The sequence below is a fragment of the Buteo buteo genome, chromosome 5 (assembly GCF_964188355.1).
Source record: "Buteo buteo chromosome 5, bButBut1.hap1.1, whole genome shotgun sequence".
Lineage (NCBI taxonomy): Eukaryota > Metazoa > Chordata > Aves > Accipitriformes > Accipitridae > Buteo > Buteo buteo.
This window is the reverse complement of record NC_134175.1, coordinates 25,932,896-25,958,977: the sequence shown is the minus strand read 5'-3', so window position 1 is coordinate 25,958,977 and position 26,082 is coordinate 25,932,896. Positions and strand designations below refer to the sequence as shown.

Genomic DNA, 26,082 nt, shown 5'->3' with positions numbered 1-26,082 from the left:
TGATAGCAAAGGTCGTGCGTGCGAAAGCAAAGAAAAAAAAACAAATGATGTTATTCTCTACTTCCCATCAGCAGGCGATGTCTAGCCGCTTCTCGGGAAGCAGGGCTTCAGTACGTGTAGTGGTTGCTCCGGAAGACAAAATGCCCCCCCCCCGTCTCCCTTTACTTAGCTTTTATATCTGAGCTGACGTCATATGGTATGGAATATCTGTTTGGATAGTTTAGGTCAGCTGTCCTGATTGTGTCCCCTCCCAAGATCTTGCCCTGCCCCAGCCTGCCATTGAGGGGAGGGCAAAAATGTTGGGGAGACAGCCTTGATGCTGTGCCAGCACTGCTCAGCAGTAGCCAAAACACTGGTGTGCTATCAACACCTTTCTAGCTACTGATGCAGGGCACAGTGCTATGAGGGCTGCTGTGGGGAGTATTAACTCCATCTCAGCCAGACCCAATACACATACCATGCAAAATGCAAGATCTGCTTGTGAAGGAAAGGAAAAAGCACTAAAAAAAAGGAAGTGCCAAAAGATGATGTCCTTTCAGCTGCCTCTCCAATGTAGGAAGAGTATTCTGGAATAATGGTGAGTCCTCTAGGGTGTATCAGGGCACCTTAACATGTCATCAGTGGCAACATTCACAATTTCTTGTTCCTTATTGCTGTTCAGATGCAACAAATAAATGCTGTCATAGCTGGACAACATCCAGCCATGTGCATGGAGATACAGCCTACCTCTAGCCAGCCAGCTAAAGTCAGTGTTTCTCTATATACATGAGGACAAAATACCAATTCCATAGTTGTCAGAAGAAATCATACCCTTTGGGAAAGGTCAAACTAGCAGGTCATGAAAAATGAATTTAACAACTTTGAGATGGGGAAAACAAGCCACTTTAGAAATCTTTAAAGAGTACTGAGCTGGTCACATGCTACAGTCTACCTTGCTTCAAGTGGCAGTGCTAAGTAGTTAGCATCCAACTGAAAAGAAACATGTAATACTTGTAAAGAATTATTCTGTTATATGATTGAAACCTCGCTAACCTGTGTGAGTTTGTCCAGTTCCCCCAGCCAGGCCCCAAACATCTTGTCCAGATCCTGATCTTCCTTATCACTATCTTCTTCTGCACCATGGTCAAGTTCTTCATCTGATAATTGCTCCATCTGAAAAAAATTAAAGATTAATACTCAAACTGTATCAGTGTCTAAGAAAATTGGTGTCAGCTACTAAGTTTCTAAAAAAGTGTTCTGAAGTCAAAGCACATGTCTGTCCATAAGCTTTATAAAAATTGCATACGTTCACAGTTTATTACCCTGCTGAAAAGTAAAGAGTTAGTGTGAAAGCTGCAATGGATAATTACAAAGCCATTCTTGAAGCTCACTTTTGTCAGAACCTTGCAGAAAAAGATGAAGAACAGAGTACACAATATTTAATACACCATCAGAAATTATTTCATGCTAGCCTTGCACGTGCATTCATTGCCAGCTATTGTTGGCAAAGTCTATTGACTTTACGTTACAAAAATTCAACTCTTGTCCAAGGAATTCAGCTGACCACAGTTAAGCAACACCATTCAACCCACAGGAAGTGCCGTCTCACTGCACTGCAAATAGCTGACTCTACACAGTCTGTAAACAGAAATGCTTAAACAGGCCACAGAGAATGCCAGCAATACATCCCATGAGACAGTTTAAATCTTGGACACTGTTGAAATCACTTCAGTGATACTGCACAGTTTTTACCCAACAAAGAAACTCCTCCCTGGAAGCAGAAAGTCATGATTACAGCTATCAGACCCTCCTTCATTCAACAAATTCGAGTGACCAAGATAAAGACTTAATTTCTCCAAAGGTCATCTTTTATCACCTCAAAGGAAATTAATCTTTTGTTAAACAAGCCTCTATTCTCTTCCCCAAACATAACTCCATGTAAGGGGCTTGGAGGACAAGACACACATGCCTTCCTGGGTACATCCATACTGTTAAACCCAGGATCTGGTTCAGAATGAAAGTTTACATACTTGGGAGGAAAATTACATAGGCAACAATTTGGGAGTGATCAGGCACTACAGAAGAGCAAATCCTAGAGATGTGCTATAGAACGTCCAGAGAGACATGGGAACAGATCGCCAGCAAGAGCTACACAAAAAATTCATGGTGTGCTGTACAGCTTGATTTGGTCAAGTCACAAGCTACACAGTAATTTGCTACATAGTTTTCAGAAAGCTCCAGTTCACATTTCATAGATTTAAAAGTAAACTTTGTAAATGCTAGACTTTAGGAAAAGACAAATCTTGGTCTGAAAGACATCAGTGTTGCAAAGTTGAACTGATGAGAGATGTAATGAAAGATGATAAAGGGGATCTCAGAGGAAAACTGTTTGATCCGGTTTTGACTTTATATGACAATAGTTCATGCAAAAAACCTCCATGATTTAAAAACAGCCCTTCCTTCTATTTATATATTGCTTATATTTCACTTTACCTTGATAAAATAATCGGGGAACAGGAGATTTCAGAGGTGATCTACAATTCTGAGGTCAGCAGAAGCCAGTGCCTCCCACAGATGCAAGATACTGCCACCCAGTTGCTCTAGGCAAAACAGCTTCAGTCTCCTACTGAGATTTTACTTTTGTGGGAGAGCACAATGCAGCTGCTTACCTTAAAAGGGACAATAATACTAAAGCTAACCTGGCATGGCATACTGCACCAAGCAAACACTGAACAGATTAAATTCACCATCTGAATCTCATTTCTTCCAACACTTGTTCTGAGTCCTGTTAAGTACTTCCAGCACTCCAGGGAAGGGAAGGAAGCTCTTCCTAAAATCTAAAAGTGATGCTGAAATCCAAAAAATGCCAATATACTTATGTAATAGAGCTGCATCCTTCCACCAAGACTGCACCAGTTTTTATGTTCTGTAAGTCAGGCATGCCTTCCCCTGCAAGATTCCTCTCCATGATGTCACCTGAAAGCTCTTCCACATACAGAATTGGAGACAGCAGGGTAGCAGCAACTCATACTCTGCCTGAACTTCTGCAAAACAAACAGAAACTGGATTCCACTTCCATGCCCCTTTAAAGCTTTGCTTTTATACAGACCAGAAATATTGTAAATTCAAGACAAAACACATCATACTTAAGGTGACATGTTCAAACTGCTGTAACAATGTTCACATTCAACAACATCGCATTTCTCAATGTCTAGGTACACTCGAAGCAAAGGCTAAGGGAAGCTATTAAAAGCATGCCTCAGGAAATATGACTATGAACTGGCAAATCAAATGAATGGAAACTGTGATATAAAACAGACAGAGCTCAGTATTTACAGATACTTTACACTGCTAGCCTTTCCCTCTTTGAGCTGTTTTTGCCACTTAATCTACAGTTAGATGGGACTTGTCTTGCAGTGCATTCATTCTATGGCACTGTTCATAACTCATCCTTTCATTAAGAGAGGAGCTTGTTCTTTTTACTAATATTTCTGACAAACTAAGCTGTGGAAAGAAACCAGCATTCTCAATTTCCCATAAGCTGTTGCTTTAGCTATTTTAGCTTGGCATCAGAGACACTGCTTTAGTTCCAGTTACTCTGAAGACAGAATTAGCAGCCTAAAGAAAACTTTTACAAGTAAAGTACTGTCGTGTCAGCAAGTCTGGCACTAAACCCTGTAGTATTTGCCAGCTCCTTGTAGTCCCCACCCAAGCTTCCTAACGTCAGCTGCATTTCCTATGAGCCTGTCAACGTTTGCTTGCAAAAGGCACACAGAGGATAGTGTCTCGCTTAAGAAACCGCTAATATTAGCTTGCTAGTTCTGTAAAAGGGATCTCTCTTAGAACAAGCTCCCCTACTGGAAGGAGATATTCCAAAGGACATTAATTAAAGGATTAATTCAATAAATTAAGGCAGAGACAAAATGCTCAGATAACAGTATCTGAACTTTTTGACTTAAGAATTTGAAACAGTAATAACTCAAAAAAAAGTGCATATTCCAATTAAAAAGCTTGAAATTTTCCTTTTTACAGCCATTTTCTTTCTCACTGTTGTTGATCACAGCAAACATGCACCATTCTTTAGCAAATCATGATCTAACGGGGAGTTATCACACCTTTCTAAGGATATGACATTTTTATTTATAACAAGAAAGAAAAATGGCATATGTTTAAAGGGTTGGGGGGGTTGTGTGTGCTTTGTATTGTTGTTTTGTTTGTTTTTAAAGAGTCATTTAGAACTATATTAGATCTAAGAAATGGAAAAGGAATAACTGTTCTAGTGTAACACCATAAAGTAAGCCACTCATATTCCTAGAGCATTTGCAGGGTAGCAGAGTTTAGGTAGCTGTTGCCTCTAGATAAAATAAGGTACCAACATGGTATAGTCTTCCATATGCAAGTAAGGCTTCCTGCACTGAAGTGAATAGTCTACGGACTATTTCATTATCCACTATGGACTGTATCAGTCAACTTTATCTGTTTGAAATGCTATTTAAACAGGCAGACTCATAATAGCTTTAAATCAACTGTCTAGTTTCCAAAACAGTTCATTAGGTTTTTTCACTTTTAAATGCATGAAGCACAGTATTCTAATATTGTTTTATGAAAAATCACTGAGGCTTTCATTAGAAGTCACCAGTTGCAACAGCTAATCATAATCTACTATTTTAATTACACTGTCAGAAAAAAAAACCAAAAAAACAAACTTACCAATAATTTAGAAAAAAAGAACCTTTTACTCTTTCAACCTGATTGTTATGCAAGCCATTACAGCTTTCAGTATGCCAGGACAAATGCAAGATGATGTGATATCAAAACACATAAGGAAAGATGAAAAGCCCAAGAACAATGCTTCAAATACACCATTTTGACATTTTCAAGAAAGACACCATTGCAGAATTCTGAAACTAACAAATTGCTGTCATCAGAAAGCAACAGCTTTGAGACAGAGGTAAGTTATAATCAAAAGTGTACTTAAAGTGCCTTTCACTGAGACCCCATTCTGCAGACTTGCACTTTGAGATGGTAGTTCCTGCCTTAAATCAACCCAGTTCAAGAGAATAGGATATTATTATTATATTAACAATATTTCCTTATAATGAAAACACTCTGCACTGAAAAAAAAAGTAGTTGTAAAAGAATAAGACTGCAGGATTTGTTTACATCACACTTAATTAACAATGGAAAGATTATCAGAGAAACAAAAATAGAATTCTGTGTCCTACTAGAAATGCCAATGTGATTAAAGGTTCAGCAACAATAATGTGTTTATTCACTATAATTTTAGAAGCACTGTAATAAGCATTTTGAACTAGAGATGCTTAAGTATGTTCAAAGGCAACTGATAGCATAAAACCCCAAAACAAAAACAAACCATCTTTCAGGCAACTGATGTTTTCACCCCCAATCTTTTTTATTATTTAAACACAAGCCTGTACAAGCTCATGCTTGTTACTGAACTAAGGATCTTCTTCCTAAAAACAACTATTGAATTTGTTACAAATCTATTACAGGAATGCAGTAGACAATACACAAACATTCAAAACACCATCTGAACAAGTAACTGGATTTCTACATTTTAAAATCTAGCCCCAGGAACGAAAAGGAGCTGTATCACACACTCTGGTTTAGAAAACATACTCTGTTTGGAGCTGGTTTGGAAATCAGAGTTGTTCTTCCATTTGTCATCATCTGTGTGTCATCATGCCAGTATCCATTTCTGTTCAGGAAGTTGTATATGACAGAACACTACAGTAGTATACCATACGAGCACATAAGCATAGTGTGCAGGCATAAATACAGGAGTAAGATTCTAGCAGGTATTCATTCACCTCTAATACTTGTTCACCTGAGTGCTTAAAGAAATGTTACACAGAAAAAAAATGTAAATGCTTTCACAAAACTGACAGCCAAAGCTTACATCCACATTTCTACACATTTTCTTGACACTCTGGCAAATAATTAAAGGTAGTTTGAGCACGTAAATTATTTGTTTCTTATTAATATTCTGTTCACATGACAGGGACCAATCAAATCCAGCAAGTTCTTAAGTAAAAAATAAGAAAGTCTTGTGCTTTGACTGACATTTCTCCTTTGAATTTAATATTGCAGCACACTAAGTCAACAATACAGTGCAGATCATTTCCTTTAGCATTTCTGTGTTTCTTCTTAATAAGCATAAAATATTCTGACATTAACTACTCCTGAAAGTGATTTGGAGGGGGATTAGAAAGTTATGGAAAACTCTTAGTGTATTATCCAATGTCCTATAACCCAATTTACGTTAAGAGTAATCTAGATGAAAACCTGAACAAAAGAGCATTTGTTTTCTTTTAGCTTCAAACAGCATAGGAACTAGCTGAATACATCCAAAGGCTCCTACAGCACACAGACATTCCAATGCCTCTCAAATTCAAAAACTGAGGTACAAATCTGTCAGCCAAAAAAATTCAAATTCAAAACAACCCAAATAAAAATTTTATGTCAAGTGAAAGCTTCCTTCAATATACTATTTTGAGCCAACTTTGAGCTTTGTTTTTCTTTTTTTAAAGCATGCTTCAGGCAATAGTTTTCCAGGCTTGTAGTCACACAACACAGTGAAAACACACTGAATGTCTGATAAAAGATAAAGCTTCAGCCACTTCAGTAAAAACAAAGATACCTTTTATAACCAATAACCTCATATGTTTCTGAAATTACTCAGGCAATAATTTTAATAGTTAAAATTCTGCATTTATGTATTATACAAAGAAAGCATCTGTTGCCACATTTTAAAAATCAAATAATGTCTGTGCACTCTTTTGTACCAGTTAAACAGGTAAACCTGTGTAAGCAATACAGCTTTAAATTGGAAAAAGATAGAATCTGTGCCTTGCATACATGAAGAGATTCACATACTTAGAGGTACTGTGGGTGACCTCTTGAGGTCCTGGGCAGCAATATCTACCTGCCTCAGTGTAAGATCCAAGAAAGAAATAGTTGCACCTAAACACACATCAATAGATTGAAGGTACAATTAAGGTGTATAAATCATTCATCGTTACTAATGTATTTCAATACTGGGTCACTGGCTTATTAAGGAATGTGACAACCTCTGATTCAAGTCTACTACCTGTTTCCTGCCCTTCTTTCCCTCCCTCCGCAACTCATTAAGGATGTTTTCTTTACATCAACACATGATCTGCAACAATTCAACTGAACTGTCCTGTCAAACTCAACTGCATTCCATCTATCAAGGAAGCAAGGGACTCAGCATTACTTTTGGAAATAGGCTTTAATTCCTTACTTATTTCTTAAATAAACTAATTAGTAGCAATTTGGAAATAGGGTTGGCAAAAAGGAATGAACAAGTGTTTACACACATGGGGCTCTTTAAGCTGTTCTTCAAAATTAAAATAGGGCACTGGGCTTTAGCAATAAATCCTATTCTTCAAACATATGAAGTCAAGAGCAGAACATGAGATGTACAAGACTCATTCAAAGCAACTAGTAGAATGAAGACAAATAATTATGGAATACATAAAAACAGCTTTAAAAGCAATGTGCAGTTTGAGCATATTTCATTTTCCAGTCTTGCTTGGTATTAGGCAGCTAGTCTGGACTGCAGAAATCCAACAAGTACGAAAACCCGACATCCTCACTCTAAGGCCTTATTCTCAGGTTTAGCTGGAGGTACAAAACTGGACAGCCCACAATATTCCCTCCCTTACCCACTGATCTGTGCAACATGCAAGAATATATCTTTTGAAACCACGGAAAAGAAATCTTTGTGTCTGAAAACGCATGTTTTGAATTGCAGACAGGCTAGAGTTTCAGTAAAAGATGGATTAAAAGCTGCTCAAAGTAACAGTTATTCAAACAGCCTGATTTCTAATTCTACTCCTAAAATTAAGCACATGCCTGTACAAGAACCTGCCTTTGCCTCTAGCTGTTTGTATTTTTTAAGCATAGCCGAACAACAACATTTTCACTAAATTCTTATAGAGAATATAAAGAAAATTATTTTTAAGTTTGTAATAAAAATAATTATAGCAACACAAGTGAACATATAACTTACATAAATTTTAGCAACTGCTAATGAAACAACTGTTTGAAAAAAGCAACTGGAAGAAGAAAAAAAGTCTTAATCAGCTATCAGATGTTAATATCAAAGCAAACTGTCTCACTGTTCCTGGAACCCCCCCCCCCAAAATACATCAGTGCTGTATAAACTCCCCCTCTAACTTTAGTTGACACAAGCACCCACAATTCCCCGAAATAAACAAACTGAAGATACTGGAATGTTTACTTCATCATCTTGATTTCTAACAAACAATGGGAAATACTTCTGATGTGCCACAGAAAAATCACCCACAAAATACCCACCCACCCACCCCTTCTTTGTTTGAAAGCTTGAAGAAAGAGGTAAAATACAAAGTGGATCAAGCAGAAGTCTACCCTATATTCCACGGGGTTGGTTTCTCATAATCACTTAAGCTGTCTTTGTATTATTACTATTTATATATTGATTCTAGCTTTCCATAACTGCAGCCTAAAATTTTAAATTAGTCTCCATAGGGTGTCCCCTTGTATAATGAAACACATTTAAAAGATATTTCTTCCTGCAAGAGAGGGGACACACCAAAATTACTGAAACATCTACTGAAGAATCTATCTAACTGCATCTGGAATTTGCGCTGCTGAGAAGGCACACAGTAGAACCTTTATTCCCTCCAATATATTTCAGTGCCCGTCTCACATCTAGCCAGGCAGATGTTGCCTTGAAAAGAAGGGGCTTTATCAATCATTGTGTCCCATTTCCTGAACCAAGATTCCAGCTGGAGTACCCAAGCAAACATTAAATTAATTCCCATAAAAAGAGCATCCTAGATTACATCATGTCTCACAGCAGATTCTTTATGAAGACAACCTGAAGACAGCTTTAAAAAACTGCTTAGCCAGAGATCATGAAAACAAGTTGCCTTAGGTAAAATATTTGTCAAGCAGAGTATAAAATATAGGTGTTCTCTGAAACAATGACACTCATTAGTTGCAGGAGCCAATGTCTTAGTCTTACCAGCTAAGACTAGAGCATTTTCAGTGTGAAAACAGAGTGAGACTATGAAAGCTAGGAAAATGTGTAACTTTGAATCTCTATCAGTCTGCCTTCAGTAGGCAGAGATGTACTTAAAAACATACATTAGCTCCAATTTTCCAGAATCTTCATGATACAGTTATAACACAAACACTATTGTAGCATCTCTTCCCATGTGGTTTTAGCTTTGGAATGATGTTCAAACGAAGAATAACAAACATTAACAAGTTGATGCAGAAAGAGAGTTTAATGCAGTAATGTCAAGAAGTGTATGTCTGTAAATAATTTTTTTTACATAACTAATCTTTTTTAAATATTAGTAGGAATTAGACAGATGCATTTGTATTATAAATGAAAAAATATCTTAGAGCAGCTGCAACCTTGACAAAAAACAGCTAGATGTCAAAAAAAAAAAGGTTTCATATTCAAGTTAAACTATTACACAATTTGAGAACGTACAAATTCAAAGCTTTAAGAGGGTTATTTATGCTTGACTCCAGACAACACATACTTTGAACATGCTCATGACAGTATTTGAAGAGGACAGAAACACATGATCAGGTCAACCTGTCTTAGAGGTTTTTAGATAAATGGCGAATTTTGCTCGAGTAAATGATCATTAAAAAGCATCTCCTTCTTACCCACCGAAGAACCACAAGTGACTCACAACAAGTTCTGCTATTTCAGTCCTGAGTTCTTCTTTCAGAAGAATCCTTCCTACCAATCCTCAAGATTACACTTCCTATATGTTGCAGGCCATTAAACTTCCCCCAGGTTGAAGGCTGATGGAGCCTCTACAGTGAGTGAAAAATTACTAAGAAAAATAAATTTCAGATGCCTCTATGAGGTGATTCTTGGTCCATACAGATTAGGAAAAAGAAAAGCCCTCGGACATTTCTTGCCAATTTGATCTGAGGGATAGGGGCAGAACAGATTTCAGCCAACTCTAGCCACTATTTTGAGTAGACAGCAAGACAAGACTATGCAAGCGTCTCAGTGAGGATTCCCTACCTCAGACCACAGGGCTCCTTGCTCTGCTTTCCCAATTCTAGCTATGGCCACAGATTTCAGGAAAACGTAACACCCTTAAATATTTCACTAATTGTGAAGGGAAGGTTGGGGGGGGTGGGGAGGAGATGTGCAGCAGCATAGGGAAAAGACAAACATTCCTGATCACAGCAGGCAGCTCACTTAAGTCCTGAAGCATAATATTCAATTCAATTACAGCTGTTATCCTAATACACAGCTGCAAATGATACGAGATCACTAAGGGTAATGTAGGCAACCCTTCTGTCCCCAGAGTACACAAAGGAAGTGGATGAGAGATCCAGAAGTGCACATCTCCTAATGACATGGTAGACTCACACATACTGATCAGCCAGCCCGAAGCTCCACTAAAGCTTATATAAAACCTTTAGAAAAAGAAATTAAGAACTTGGTTGTCTGAACTGTTACTGAAACTTCCCAAGGGCTTAATGATTCAAGTAAAAATGCAAGCCTTTAACATCTTTGTATGCATTTATCATCGAAACTACACCAGACATGTTGGAAGAATGAAGGAAGGAAGATTTCCATTTTCCAGATAAGGGCCAAGGCAAGGAATACAAAGCAAACTGCTCATGATTTGGGCAGACAGAACAAGGAAAACTGCGTACATCCATAACTGTACCTTCAGCAACATTCTGTATGTAAAAACAGAACATAAAATCTGACTAAAAAAGCACAGAAACATGCACGGTATTTTACATAACTGGTTAAAGGATTCTATTTTGAAATGAGGACATTTTCAGACATACTACTAACAACAGTCCAAATGATGATCCAAAAGGTCTAACACATTTTTCAAATAAAACAGCACCTAATTCTGCTGTGTCTCATTTGGCCCTCTCTTTCTTCCATAGCTGCTAGTGTTGATGGAATTATAATAGAAGGAAAAAAAAAATCAAAACCAAGCAATAACACACAACAAAATCAAGGCTGTCTTATTCTGTAGGGGGAGCACACAACAGCCTTCAAAAGGATTCAACTGAGACATGAGCAAAACCTGCTCATCACCTTGTTGTGATGCAGATCTACATTCTTCCCTCTCCCCCTCCCACAGTATACAGTTCCATCCCTGTGCTTGCTATTCAACATGCAGGTTGCATTGACTATTCTATTTACAGGCAATGCAAAAAGAGGTACTTCTATGTTGGTGCAATTGGTAAGGAAACCTAGCAAACAGGAAACTCCTTAATTCAGCATCAGCACGTGACTGAACCAAGATGCATGAAACTGCATGAAGGGATGTCCACTCGGAAGGAGGGGATGTCTCAAACAATACATGAGAAGAGACACAGCATGAAAGAATGACATTGTATATACATCCATAGTTAAACTTAATGGGCACTGAAAACCACTTGTCAGCTGCATTTAAAGGAAACCACTTTACTACCACCACTAAACTAAGCACTGATTTAATAATGCAACAGAAGCAGGTGAGACTAGCCTGTGCACAGGTGCTGCACATTCATGCCATTCTGGCTACTCCCTGAATGACAGCTCCACAGGTACCCAATCTACCACACCAGCCTGTGGATCTTCTTTTCAATCCAGAGAAGCATTAGAAGACACACCGTAAATTAATTTCTATGAGCTTACTTGCTTCTTGCAACTTCATTCATTCCAGAAAAGTTTACATAGTCTCTCTTCTCCATCAGCAGACTAAGAATAGCAATGGATTTTGTGACAGTATTTGGCCTTACAGATAGATCCCAGGAAATACCCAAATATTCTTGTAGCTGTGGCCCAGTAATAACAATCACCAGGCTGACAGCAGCACTTTTAGGCTCACCCTGCACTTGGGAAGGGAAGAAGCTCTTGCCAACCAATCAGTATAAAATTCACATCCCTTTACAGATCAGTCTATGTCTATTGTGCCTGTAGAGAGTCTTTTTCCACCAGGAATGAATACTCAAAGAAATTCATTTTTACACTCATACTAGGCTGTCTTTCAACTATAAGAAAGCAAAATAAAAGCAAGTAACTACCAACTACATGTATAAGCTGGACATCTTAACAGTACTTCTAGAAGATGGTATATATGAAAGATCAAACCAACCAGGAGGAGGGAGGTGCAAGAAAATCATTTAGGTCATAGGTCAAATTACAATACAGGTGAGGGTATGTCCTCATACCACTCTGAGCTACTCTGTGCTTTAATACAGTTAAAAACTAATTTTTGCTCAAGGGACCCTCTCAAAGGTTAAAAATAATCATTATGCCAATGCTCACTTAAGATAACCATACCAGACACTGGCAATCTCTATAATGTGGGTACTATCTAGACTCAGAAGAAGTTGCCAAATCCCTTTCAACAAGGGCCTAGTGACAGCCTATGAACCATGGTTCAAAAAAAATGGAAGAGTAGTGCTTTAGCTATGATAAAGAAACAACATTCTCAACAAGTTGCTTTATATAAACTTTCATATCAGTGTATATATTCTTTACACTAACCTCAGCTGCAATAGGCTGGAAGTTGATTTAGGATTCCTGGTAAGAATTAAGATTACATTGTGAAAAGCTGTATTTCACTATAGCTGGAACTACCACCTCCAGAAAAAAAAAAGAAAGAAAAACCCACAACTGTATATTTTTCAGAAAACCCACAAATAAATGCAATACACCTAAAGTACATAGGTGTTTCATTCTTAGCATTTATGAGTCAACACATTTTGTTTATAGCTAGCTGTTACAAAACAGTATAACTTTAAGAAATATCACTTTAAAAAATTGTTTAAAGGACAAGTAGGGAAGTAATCTTTTAGCTGAAACATTATCAAAGAAGGAAAAAGTGTATTCAATTTAGAAGACACCTGATTTACTTTAAACCCACTCCTAACAAGCTGAGCAGAAGAACAACAACAACACTGGCTTAAACCAAAAATAAACCTATCTAAACAGCTTCCCCGGCTCAATTTTTACATTTTTAAGCCACTAGTAAGACCAGCTTTAAGTATTTAGATTGGCAGTCAACTTTCATCCTCCAACTTCATTGCAAACTGCAAGCAGGGACACTAAACCCCCCTCTATCCCCACCACTCTTTTTCATCACCAACCTCTACACAGAATTATGTCTGCTGAGGTGTGAGGCAGACGAGGATAGCCACTCTGATGGAAAAAAAAAAAAAAATGGATGTATGGCACTGCACCATGACATTACCAGAAAAGAAAGAAATGCTATGTAAGGAGATGCTTTTCCATGGAAAAGCTGTGCCTTGTGGGAGGCTTGGAAGGACTGCATAGCAGAAAAGCCCTGTGAGTCTAGGAGAAAGACTAATGTGGGGCACTGGACAGATGAGACCTAGCAGTCAAGACTGGAAAGAAAGGCTGGAAGTTAGCAGGAATGGGGCAGTTTTCTATGACAGGAAAGGGGAGGGGACCATTTGGCAGTAAACCAACTTTGCTCACTAGGTAGTGATGTGTGGCACATGGGCTGAAGGGTCCCTTGCCACACAATGAAATTTGGGAGCAGCTATGGGACATGAAAAGGAGAAAGTACAGACAAGTTCTTCATGATATGGATGTAGGTGGAAAAACATGTTTATGAATCTCACAACTGCAGGAGAACCACTGCTTTGAGACAGTACTTTATCAGCGTCTTCCCCTGGGTCTTGGAGGTGATTAGGCACAATTTCGGATACCCATAAACCTCACATGCAATAACAGGACAGAAAGCCAACTTCCTGCTGCATAAACTGCAACTCACAGTTTTCCTTGTTGATACTGGAAGAATCCAAGTCGTATTTTGACACCACCACCAGGCAAGAAAAAAAAAATTCCCTTGAAGGAAGTCCTACACTTGTATAACTCCTCCGCACTCGCTCTTTTTCTCCTCAAAAAGTAAGAGGGAAGCCCTTCCAGAAGAGACTTCAATCCACAAAACAACTTCTGAGAGACATCTGGTTGAGCAGGGTGCCAAAACCTGTAACAATTCCACCACCATTATTCTCTAGTAAAGCCTTGTGCTGGTTTTGGCTGGGGTAGTTAGTTTTCTTCATAGTAGCTAGTATGGGGCTATGTTTTGGATTTATGCTGAAAACAGCGTTGATAACGCCGAGATATTTTCCTTACTGCTGAGCAGTGCCTACACAGGGTCAAGGCCTTTTCTGCTTCTCACACCACCTCACCCCACCACTGAGTAGGCTGGGGGTGCACAAGAAGTTGGGAGGGGACCCAGCTGGGACAGCTGACCCCAACTGACCAAAGGGATATTCCAGACCATATGACATCATGCTCAGCATATCAAGCTGGGAGAAGAAGTAAGGGGGGGACATTCAGAGTTATGGTGTTTGTCTTCCCAAGTAACCATTATGTGTGATAGAGCCTTGCTTTCCTGGACACGGGTGAACACCTGCCTGCCGATGGGAAGTAGTGAACAAATTCCTTGTTTTGCTTTGCTTGCGTGTGAGGTTTTTGCTTTACCTAGTAAACTCTCTTTATCTCAACCCATGAGTTTTCTCACTTCTACTCTTCCGATTCTCTCCCCTATCCTGCCATGGGAGAGTGAGCAAGCGGCTGGGTGGTGCTTAGGTGCCAGCTGGGGTTAAACAACAACAAGCCTGCAGAAATTGCTGAAGAGGAGAAAGTCTGTGAGCAGATATAGAAAGGCATGTTCACTGATAAAGGCTGAAAATACAGCTTAATTCTTATCCGCCATTTTAGCAGAATGTCACTGAAAAACTCTCTCCAAAGTTTCTTTAAAAAAAAAAAAAAAGAAAGAAAAAACTGACAATATTTCTCCCTGCATTTTTTCTTTTTAACACTCCCTTCACTTGGGATTTTGCTTGTACTATCAATTCAACATCCTTTCTCTGGAAGGATGGTTTAATTATCTTAATCCAAGAAGTCCACATAATAACTCAAACCTGTATCAGCAATTTGAGGTATAAAGCTATGAAAATTTCTCACAGACTGCTAACAGGAATCTAAGCATTGCCTACTGAACACTGACCTTAATCTCTAGTTTATAAGCCTCCTGAAATTCATTAAAATTTTTTTAATTGATTTTGTATACTTAAGATGAGCTCTAAAGATACATGTTCATACTGAAAAGCTGCATTATTTCAGTTTCTAAATAAATCTTGGCAGCAGAGAGTGAGGGAGGGAGAGGGGGAAAAAACACCAGTTCTGGACTCTATTCCCTGGAAAAAACCACTTAAAGCAAGAAAGCAGCCTCAACATAAGAAAGTTTTGTTATGTCAAAGGTTAGAGGTGTCAAAAAGCCAGTTAAGCACCAACTGATGCATTCCAAAAGGACTTGATCTAGAATTTAATTACAGAGATTAAGACCAAATGTAAATATTTAGCACAGAATCAATGTTTTAAAGCACACATTCCTGAAAAAGCAAGAAAATAGGCTTCCATAGCAAAAAGGAAAAAAGAAAGTGTAAGTCAAGTCACTGAGGAAGTGAATACGAAATTTCTATACAGTACAACAACCATGGAAGACGGGACTGACAGCTGGGTCTTGTTAAGGAAGGACTTTAAACAGTAGGATTTAAATTCATGGGATTAGGCCAGCATTCCTAAGAAACACTGTTCAGATCCTAAGAAGCAGAGGTCTTGTCTAAACAGCTCAGCCCCCGAGTCACGTAAACAACTACTGTAAAGTCTGCTGCCACCACACTTGGTAGCTTTGTGAATGGAACTTTTCTTGCACATGGAAACTACAGACAGTAGTGTGCTTTGCTACTGCAACTGTGGGGAAAAAATAAAATAAATCAAGTCAACAAACTCTATACTGCCACTCAGGAACATAAGTTCCAAGATTTTTTCCAAAAAGTTTGTTGATTAAAACTAATCCTTCCCCCTCAAAACTTTTAAACGAGTGAGTTTTTTGATTCAGTGAGGGATAATCCTAAACAGGTGGCTGAGTACAGCTATTATACACACAAACATATATACACGGTGCATTATGTTTCACATTACATTTTGCTTATAAACACGCTTGGAAGTTCTATCACTCAGTATTCAATTATTCTTGTCTCTCATCTAACTTTGATTCTGTGGCAAATCAACAAACCAAAGACAGACAGATTTAGATGATGAGAAGAAAGAACACCTAAGGCTGACTGAAATAAAGTTTACAAAAAACTTTTTTGTAAAGTCACAATTTTTAGATCAGACTGATATAATTTATGGCTAGTTTTAAAGCCATCTCAAAGTAACATGGGTACTTGTTTTCCATGCAATTTTTTTTTTTAATACAAGAAGTGAATGAGCCTTTTTAAACATCAGGGCTTCTTAGCAAGGGTCACACTGACTGAAAACACTGTACAGTAGTTTCATTTCCATGCTAAGAAACACAAGTTCATAGGGACAAGAATGAGATACTCCATGGCATTCATCAATCTCGGGGACAACTGAATTGTGAACATCAAGAGTCCCTGTAGCTTTCAAGTTAAGAACAACAGTACTCTACAGGATAGCTCATGGGATTTGCCACACAGCACCCTCCCACAGAATACTCAGCAGCAAAATGCAGGATTATTTCATTTGATAGCAACTACCCTCTGACTGCCATCCTTCCTGGCAGCCATAGAGCCTTTCTTCCACTGTACTGGATTTACTTGGAACATGCTACTTTGTAAAAAGTCATAGGTAAGTTCAGCTTATCTATTTCTCAAGATAGATAGGGGAATGGCTTTCAAAATAATTCACACAGACCACATTCAAGTCGCCCAGGAAAAGCAAGGCTGGGAGCAGGTTCTATGATATGCTGAAGACAGCAGATCATTTGTGCTTGCACCTTCAGAAAGAAATTCACCTACTCCTTCAATTTGACCTGTTCCCAGGAACATGCTATTGTGAAAGGGGCAGCCTACCTCCTAGCTGCATTACTCTGCACGATCAACTCATTCATCATATACACCTACAACTATATCAGCTGAGTAAATCTACACTTACTTTTAGCAAAGCATTTGAGAAATTCAGGCAATTTATTATTGTTGTTGGCATTTAAGAGCTGCAGGATATTAAAAAAAAAACCAAAACCCAACACATTTTGGATGAGTGCTTTCTCTGCATTTAGAAAATACCAACAACTGGCTCACAAGCAACAAAACTGTAGTTATCTTTCTCTCTATTCCAGAGCCAACTTTCTACAGTCCTTTCCAAAGGAGTTTTTGGAAAAATGTTTGTACAAGCTTTCCCAATAGCTTCTTTTTTTTTTTTTTTTAAGCTCCTGTTCCTACAATTTAAAACAACTTACACATTAAAGCTTGAGCCAGCCTAATACTTCATTGCTGTCAAGAAAACGACGGACTCTCCTTCCCCTACATCCACTAGCACTTTGCTCCAGAACATCACTGAGCCTGCTCAACCTTCTAAACCACCAGAAAGCTCACTCAACACTCCAAACACCAAAATAATCTTTCTGCTGAGTTAGCAAACACAAATAGATTACCCTTTGACTGGACAAATAATAGAGCCAACACATTCTTTTGGGTTCGTACCAGACAGCTGGCAGAAAGGACAGAGAAAGAAACAAGTGGGACTTCCCTTTTTTGGCAGCAGCAAGTTCACATGTAACAGGCTCACCTGTAACTTGCAACTCCACTTCCAGCTCACAGTGTACTATAAAAAAATCAAACACTTGGCTTACATTAAGTTCATAATAAATAGAAAAGGCTACCTTTCCAATCAGTACAGAGAAAATTTCAAATGCTACCTACTGTAGGGCATATGCAAACACATATGCATGACACTGAAAAAGTTATAATTGTACTGCATTTGCATTTATTTATATTAAAATTGGATCAGTTTTACCAAATCAGTAAAATGACAAGTCTTAATAAATTACTTAAGCTACAAGCATATTTAAAGCTTGTACTTTTCATTACAAGCATTTAATGTTTTAGCACTTCTCAGATATCAAGTTAATCCCTAGAGAAGACTACACTTAAACAGAAGTTGGAACAATTTGGGGAGAAAAAATAGTAAAGCATTACCAGCCATAAATACATTAATAATTTTGAATTCAGAGAACTTCCAGCATTAACTCTGTAGCACTGAGGCACAAGATATGAAAACATAGCATGCCCATGCCATTACAGAGAGCTTTCAAATTAGAGGTTAAATACAGAAATGGTGTTTTCCCTGCTGCACTTTTTCATTTAATGCTTACTTGGTCAGACATTTCTGGAATCTAAAAATTTATTTCACAAGTACAGGACCTTGCATATATTGGAATTTGTGGTCTCAGAACCAGCTCAAAGGCAACACATGTAAGCACATCTGTGCTTCTAAATATGTGTATATAATTTTAAAATATATTATTTATAATTTTAAAATATATTATTTATAAAATAATAAAAGAAAACTCTCCAATGTGAGTTACTTATTCACTAGAATAGTCTATAGGTATTCATAACATTGAAACATTTGTGCATGAGCAAAGGTACAGCTCTGTTAATGCATCACAGAACTGATGACATAAAGGTACAAATGAATACTTGTTGCAACACAAATTCCACTAAGAAGTAAAATTTGAAAGGAAGGGCTTACACCAACAGGCCTGTATTTGTAGCATAGTTTTCCCAAATTATCAGGAACAAACAAGACATTCTTTCCTTAGATGTAAACACTCCTTTACTACATGAAACGGTATGAAGAAATGGCATGAAGCTTTGTCAGGAAGTTCAGATCGGACATTAGAAAAAGGTTCTTCACTGAGAGGGTGGTTGGTGACTGGAACAGGCTCCCCAGGGAAGTAGTCATGGCACAAAGCCTGCCAGAGTTCAAGGAGCATCTGGATGATGCTCTTAAGTCATACAGTTTAGTTTTAGGTAGTCCTGCAAGAACCAGGGAGTTGAACTCCATGATCCTCATGGGTCCCTTCCAACCTGAGATATTCTATGATTCTATGAATCATAGAATTTGGGTAGAGCTATAATTGTGCAGTTTTACTACCAATTCCATGAAGTTAAAGTCACTTCAATTTTTCATTGTCTGAAGCATACATTTACTAGTTGATACAGGCTGCTTCTCCTGCCAGTGTAAGAAACATTCTGCAGTCTTCATACAGAAATTAAGCCATGATATACAACTTCACATTTGTTTTGAAGTTTGTATATGGCCTCAGTCAGATGAATATGCACCATCTGCTGGCACCACCAGCACACAGATGACTGCCTCTAACTCTGCTGTGAGCAATGAGAAAGAGAAATGGGGTGACCAGCTTCAGGCATGCAACAGAGCACCCTTCCTCCTACATTCCTTCACAGCCTTCCAGAGTACAGCATGTGCTTTATAAACCATTACATGCTAATAACTACATGTGCGGTTTGGGGTTTTGTTGGGTTTTTTTCAAAAAAACAAAAAAGATATGAGCATGAATGGTTAATGTCATCCCATAATATTTTCAGAAACACCTCAATTCAAATTCTTTCATAAGAATATTTGGACATACTTAAATACTTTAAAAACAAAACAAAAACAAAACACCAAAACCCCACACTTATAATTCCAAGCAAGGAACACTAAGGGCTCACAAAATTCTGTGTAATGACCAGATATTAACAGTGCCAAGCTAAGTCTGGAGTAACTCAAGCAAAGTAAGAATTTTCTAATCTTTTACCCACATTGCCAGAGTCAAGACTGAAAAATTCCTTTGGAATTACACTTTTAAAATATCTTCTGCTAGACCTTTACTTAGTGTAAAGGGTACTTACAAGAATACTCTGCTGTAGATCCCTGTATACCTTAACTCTAAGTTTTTAAACAGAACCCTAACTGCAACTACAATTTTCGGTTTTCAGTGTTTGAAATGATCTTTCTCTTCTGGAAAGATGAAGAGGGACCCCATATTCTGTTTCCTGGAGAATGAAGAATGACCACTTCCCATTGTCCTTGTCCAGCACAGACACATCTCACCAGCACACTCTCAAGGCTTCCCTAAATTTTTGGTTTTAACAGGTGTACAGAGCTCAGTACTTAATCAAGGGTACCAGCCAACTACCCTCTCAGCTGTGGCTATGGTTTCTCATGATACTCTTCGCAAACAGCTTGTTGCCATTGAAAGCAGGGTCTTTGTCTTCCCATTAGCTAGCTCTAAAGGTGATCATGAAACATACATACTGTATTTATTATTATTTCATTATATAACTGAGAATCAAACCCACAAACTTTAGAAAACTTCAAGTAAGCAAGTTTGTCAAGACACAAATGTTCCTGCCTGTCTTTGCCATCACATCTTAGTATCAGAAGCCATCAAGGCTCATTCTTTCCTGAATTCTGTGGAAAAATGGAAAACTTTGGAAGAAGGCTAACTTATAGATGACTTTTCTCAACTAGTCAGATATTTTAATTCATCTTTCCTGCTACAAATGTAACTATACTACCAAAATACTGTTTAAACAAAGAAAAACAAGCAAACAACAGAAAAAACCCAACTTTTACAGACATATTGATGCTACAATAGTTAGAAAAAGCCAAACCTTTTATAGATATTTTATTATTAACACACACTACCTCAGTTTTTTCCTACAGAACATAAAAATTCATCTCGTCATATGAAAACAGTTACATGCAGTTTCTAAGCATTAAAAATTAGTTAGAAAAACAGGGCTAAAACCAAGCTTATGCTGTAATGCATACTGAATTTGCATCTTGCTTAAAGAGCCATGCCCCTCCTAAGGCAAAATACTACCTCAGTTTACAGTATCGCTGCAGCCAGTGTCAGTTCCTTTCCAAAACACTTAAGCCTGTGTCTTCAAGGCTGATCGCCAGTGCTGTCATTTCCTTCAGTATAATTTGGAAAGCAGGAGGAAACATGGCTCACAAGAAATGCAGGAATACCTGACACATGCAAACGCATCAGAATCTACTGTCCACTCCGAGTCCGTTTTTGAAGTGCAACTAAGTATGCTCTAATGAAACTTAACCATAGTGAACTCCTCACAGGATTAAGGGTATTCCAGTCAAGAATTCTCACCAATTAATATTTTTCTGCTATATAAAACCAGGACAAACACTTATTCTAGACATACATTCTTTTGGCAGGACTAGGGGAGGAGGTTATATCTAGCTCATAGAAAATTAGGCCACCCATTTCAGAAGCAAATATAAACTGCATGTTGAGGTTTGTTAAGCATTTCATAGGTACTCTGCCTCAACAGAAATTTGGAAGAGATTGATCACAAATTCTGCATACAGCTAGATTAAATATAAATGCAGGAGGAAGGAAGTTCGTATTTACAACCTTGGTCAAACAAAAAAAACATTATATCATCTTAACAGCTGTGTAACAATTTGGCAAGCCTCAGAGTAAAGTTTTTTTCTGAACATCCCAAAAGAACAATTATTTTTGTTGCCTCAAAAATATCTTCTTTGGCATAAAGACCTCTCCAAGGAATGAGGCAGATGAATAAACTACAGAATATAACACAAAGTGGAATGTGTACCACAATGACTATTTTTACTGCTAAAGCAGCTGTACTGAGTTGACCACACTGTATAAGGAATGTCATTTGTGACACTAGAAATGGTAATTACTTGGACCACATTCACATCTTGTTAAGGACAAGGGTTGGCAAGAAAGAACTGATCTGCATTAATCTGCTGTAGTCAAAATGAGCCACAAAGCAGCAAAAGTAGCTATTTAAAATGTAAGTGACAGTGACCAGTTTAAAAGCCACATTACAATAAGTCTCTTAATTCATTAGCACCTCAATATTTAAAAGCAAAATAATTTCCAAGCTGTGTTTGTCTATTGCACTATGAAAAAGTTTATGCAGATGCAGAAGTTTGTGGAACATTCCATCAGCCTACAGTCTCATTTCCTCAGATTGCTAACATGAGGTGTGAATTGGCTGGAAGATTTTTTTGTTTGTTTCATTTTTTTGTAGAAAAGATTACTACGCTTGAATCTTAGCCCTCTCAGGCTGAATTAAATCAAAAAAAGCAGCACTGTGAAAGGATTTACAGTGAAGCTTAAAAAAACCAAATTATTTCATGGGTTTTATTGGTTTTCTATCTTCCTTCAGACCTGTAAAAGCCCTTTCAGGTCTAAGTCTTGCTGGCAACTTCCTTCTATTATCTTTCCAAAGGATTTATGAAGTTTTGCTGATAGGAGCTACAGCCTAGCACACCTTAAAGGGCCAACTTGTGACAAATGAGAACAGGTTAACAAGCCAAAAACAGAAATAATTTTTGCAGAGTAACATATTTCATTTCACTGGGAGCCTTCTGGACATTCTCCCTGCATCCCAACACATCTCTGCAGTAAAGGTACCTTATAATTACTAAAATATACAATTAAATTATTTATGTATACTTATTTATTAATAACTTCTGCCAGGGACCACATCCAGACTGCAAAGGAATGTTGCACTTGATAGTGCCACATATCTGTTCCCATCAGCAGGAGAGGAACACCAGAATGAAATGGAGCTGCTTCATTGGAGGTCCTGAAATCTCTGCAGGTGATGGACTTCATCCATCTTCACCCTTCAGAATCAGAGATGTCATTCCATCTCAAAGATGAGGCATTACAGCTCTTACTACTAAATCACCACCTCTGCTTTTTTTTTTTCTCTCCTTTTCTTTCTCCTTTTCATTCACAAGAAGCATGTTACAGGTCATCCATACAGGTCAGGGCATCTCATCTTGTCCACTTACATCACAGCAGGTAGTTTGCTTGACTAACTCTAAAACATGCAGAGGGATGGGTAGAGAACATGGTCCTGTAGCTAGAAATGAAGCTCTTTTGTCAAGGCATCCCCTGACATTAATCTCCCCTCTCCTTCTACTCAATAGTAAAAGTAGACCTAAAACTGTAAAGAAAATGTTTGGTTCCTGATCATCAAAACAAACAAGGAACTTTTTAAAGCTGGAGAATTAGGGCAAGGTAGAACTCTAGCTTTTCAACTGGTATGACACATCAGTAAAAACCAAACATAATGAAATCTCATTTTAAAATGGGTAGTCTAATTTCAATAAAATGTTTTCATAACATTATCAGTGCTTTTTGATTTTAAGCCTAGCATCCAAGAATGCTTTCATCAATGCTTTTCAGGAAGACTTCTAGCAATATAACAGGGCTATCGCTTCATTATGGTACTGGAGATCTCTTGATGCAAAGCTCCCACATAAGTATAAACACATCATCACCCCCCTCTCATAATCAAGTACTGAAAGGAGTCAGAAGACCTCTCCTTCCCGTCATAAGAAAAAGGTTATGACTAAACGATCTGCAGAGAGGAGCAGACAATCCAAGGAATTTGTATATGCAAAGTCAGAAAATCCAAGTTTCTCTATAGAAATCTTCTGATCATCTAAAACAAATCAGGTCTTCTCTTTCCAAGAGGAAGTGATAGCAGAAAGGAGAAACACAGTGTTAAAAAGTCAAGAAATATTAGACTTACAATAGTGTATCTGGCATTGGACAACGTTACACACATACAAAAGACAGTATGCCATTTAAAATTTAATTTTACAAGTCAAAGAATAGAGGGAAAACCTCAGAAAGCTTTTTCATTAAAAAAGGCAAAAAAAAAGGCACAAAAAAACAACAAAAAACCAACCATGAGACTCCCAACCCCTTTTCAAGGAAAGGAAAACAAATGAGAAAAGCCCAGCTTTTGTAGGAAAAAGAAAAACAAGCCCAAAAGTCAGTGGAAGAAAGTTGGGAAAGATTTCCACACATTGCTGTTGCTGCAGTGCAAAACATTGCTGGTCACATGGACAAAGAATGGATTCCTAGTACACACTGCTATCACTTTCTAGCTGCAACTGTATTAGAGAGGTCAGAAAGTTAGAAAGGAAAAGAACTTTACATTACTTTTATTTACACCAGTATACTAAAAGCACTAGACAAGATACAGGTAGTATTACCAACGTAATCCATTACCAAGAGTCCTCAAATACTTAAGTCTCAATAAATAAGTATTTAGAACATTCCCACAGAGAACATAGTTAGGTTTTGGGGTTAGGTTGGGTTTGTTTTTTTTTTTATTAAACTACTTATACACAATCTAGGTTTTAAATTGTGCTGGTGAAGCTGAAGTAAATTCTGTTCTCATACAGCTGGATTTGGTGTTCTGTTGAAAATTCTCTTTTGCATTTGACAGAAATCCTCCAACACACTTTGAAGGATGATATTTTCCCATGGTATTTCCTGGGCAATTTTCCCATGATATTGAGGGAAGTCGCACAAACAATGAGAAAGCTCAAGATATAGGTCATGTCGTTTTGTTCTCCTTTTACTGTTCAACAGTATTCTAAAATCTTAACCTCTGATATTGCCTGATTATACAGCAGTGTAACAAAAGCCTGACAAAACTGTAATCAGTGCAAAGTTAGTGTAATAACCACTCTTCGAAAGACTGGTCATCAAGGTGCATGCGGAACTTTTAGTCAAGAAACTAGCCAAAATTCATTATTTACTGGACAGTAGCTAGAACAATCAGCAGTGAATGATGCAACAACTAGGTGCTAGTATGCTATAACATCAGTTGCAGCTGTTCTGTCAGAGCTGCCAGTGGACATTCACACTTATTAAGGGAACTGACTGGCCATGGTCCCATGGCAATACTGCTCAGAATGACTACCAGGAATCCATGCCTGGCTGTTAGCACTATTTCTGTGTCACTGTCTCTACCCATTCAGTGCAACCACTAATGACATCTGGAGATGAAACAGCTCAATCACAAGCCAGAGCATGCCCCACAACATCCTTTATCCTTTTTATTCCCATCTAAAAAAATGGGATGCATCCTAAGACCTTGTTTATTCCTGGTCTCAGCTCTTCATCTGATGTCACAGCCTTCTCTCAGAAGAAAACAATTAAAAGAGCAATACCTCTGTGGAATCATTCACAGCCTTCTGTGCCAAGTAGTAAGGTCAATTCTAACGGTACCTCTTTCTATTTTGATTATTCCTGACAGTTTATATTTTTTAAAATCAAGTCACAGAGAGCAAGTTCTCAGCCCCTTCTTCAGTTCTTGTGCATCATCTAAAGAATTTCTCCCAGCTGAGGAGAATATGTACAAAGCACAGGACCAGCACAGCTAACTGTACTATCCAACCTTCCCCCATGTGCATTTTCAGATGGGGAACACAAAGAACAACATTCTGTCCAGTTCTCGGTGGACACAGTATCTCCTGTGGGACAATTCTAGCCAACAAAACTTAAGAGCATGCACACAAACATAAGCCCAAGTACAGAAATTTGAGCACAGAAAAAAGGATTTTTCTACCTATCCAGTTTCAAATCAAGCAGCATTTCAGAAGCAAACATTCCAAGACCAATACCCCAAACCCAAAAAGAGGACAAGAGAGCTGCAGATACAACTTTCAAATCTTCTCATTGTCTGCAACTCAAGAACTGGAAGACTGTATAAAGGAAAAAAAACATGCATGTAACAAGACATGGTGGTTCAAAGATGACAAGGACAGCATTTAATCCATAATATAATGCTTCCTCTGTGGCAGACCTAACTTTCTCTTTTTATAATGTCCTATTCCTCAAGACACTATGTAAGATCAGCAATACACAGAGGGCACAAATCAATTTTTTTACAGAATGCTGAGTCATTAATATCATTTCAGTGTTAATCCTGCTCATCTTTGGAAAGAAAAAGGTCAGAGTTAGTTACAGACAGATTTTCTAAACATGATCTACAAAATATATTAAGCATAGGGGCAATAAAAATATGAAAACTAAACAGTTATCAATCCGTATTCCATTAAATACCAGGCTGCTGCATGCACACCTAATGACAGGAAGATCATCACTATTTACTAGTGTTGAAATACAAGCCTCAAACCATATGTTCAAACTAGTTCCATGTAACTACATAGACGATTCTTGATGCACACAGGACCAGACTGCTGCTACTCTCCCCCAATCCCCTGGTGAAGTGTTACTAATCAGATTATAGATGCAAGCAGAATTTCAGAAATTACAAAAAAATATTAAATGAACTAAGGGTTTCTTTTACTGGACCTTCAATTCCCCCACAAAGTAGTGTTCTTTAGTTTAATAGATG

The 26,082-nt window shown here is 37.9% G+C and overlaps 1 protein-coding gene across 2 annotated transcripts in view; it reads right to left on the bottom strand.

Annotated features, from left to right (window-relative positions):
* RAPH1 (Ras association (RalGDS/AF-6) and pleckstrin homology domains 1) overlaps nucleotides 1–26,082 on the bottom strand; it is a 100,242-nt gene that overhangs the window by 62,713 nt on the left and 11,447 nt on the right. For both annotated transcript variants that reach the window (XM_075028249.1, XM_075028250.1), the window contains exon 2: nucleotides 1,033–1,152. In XM_075028249.1, the coding sequence (XP_074884350.1) occupies nucleotides 1,033–1,152 (120 nt within the window). The remainder of the gene's footprint in view (nucleotides 1–1,032; nucleotides 1,153–26,082) is intronic.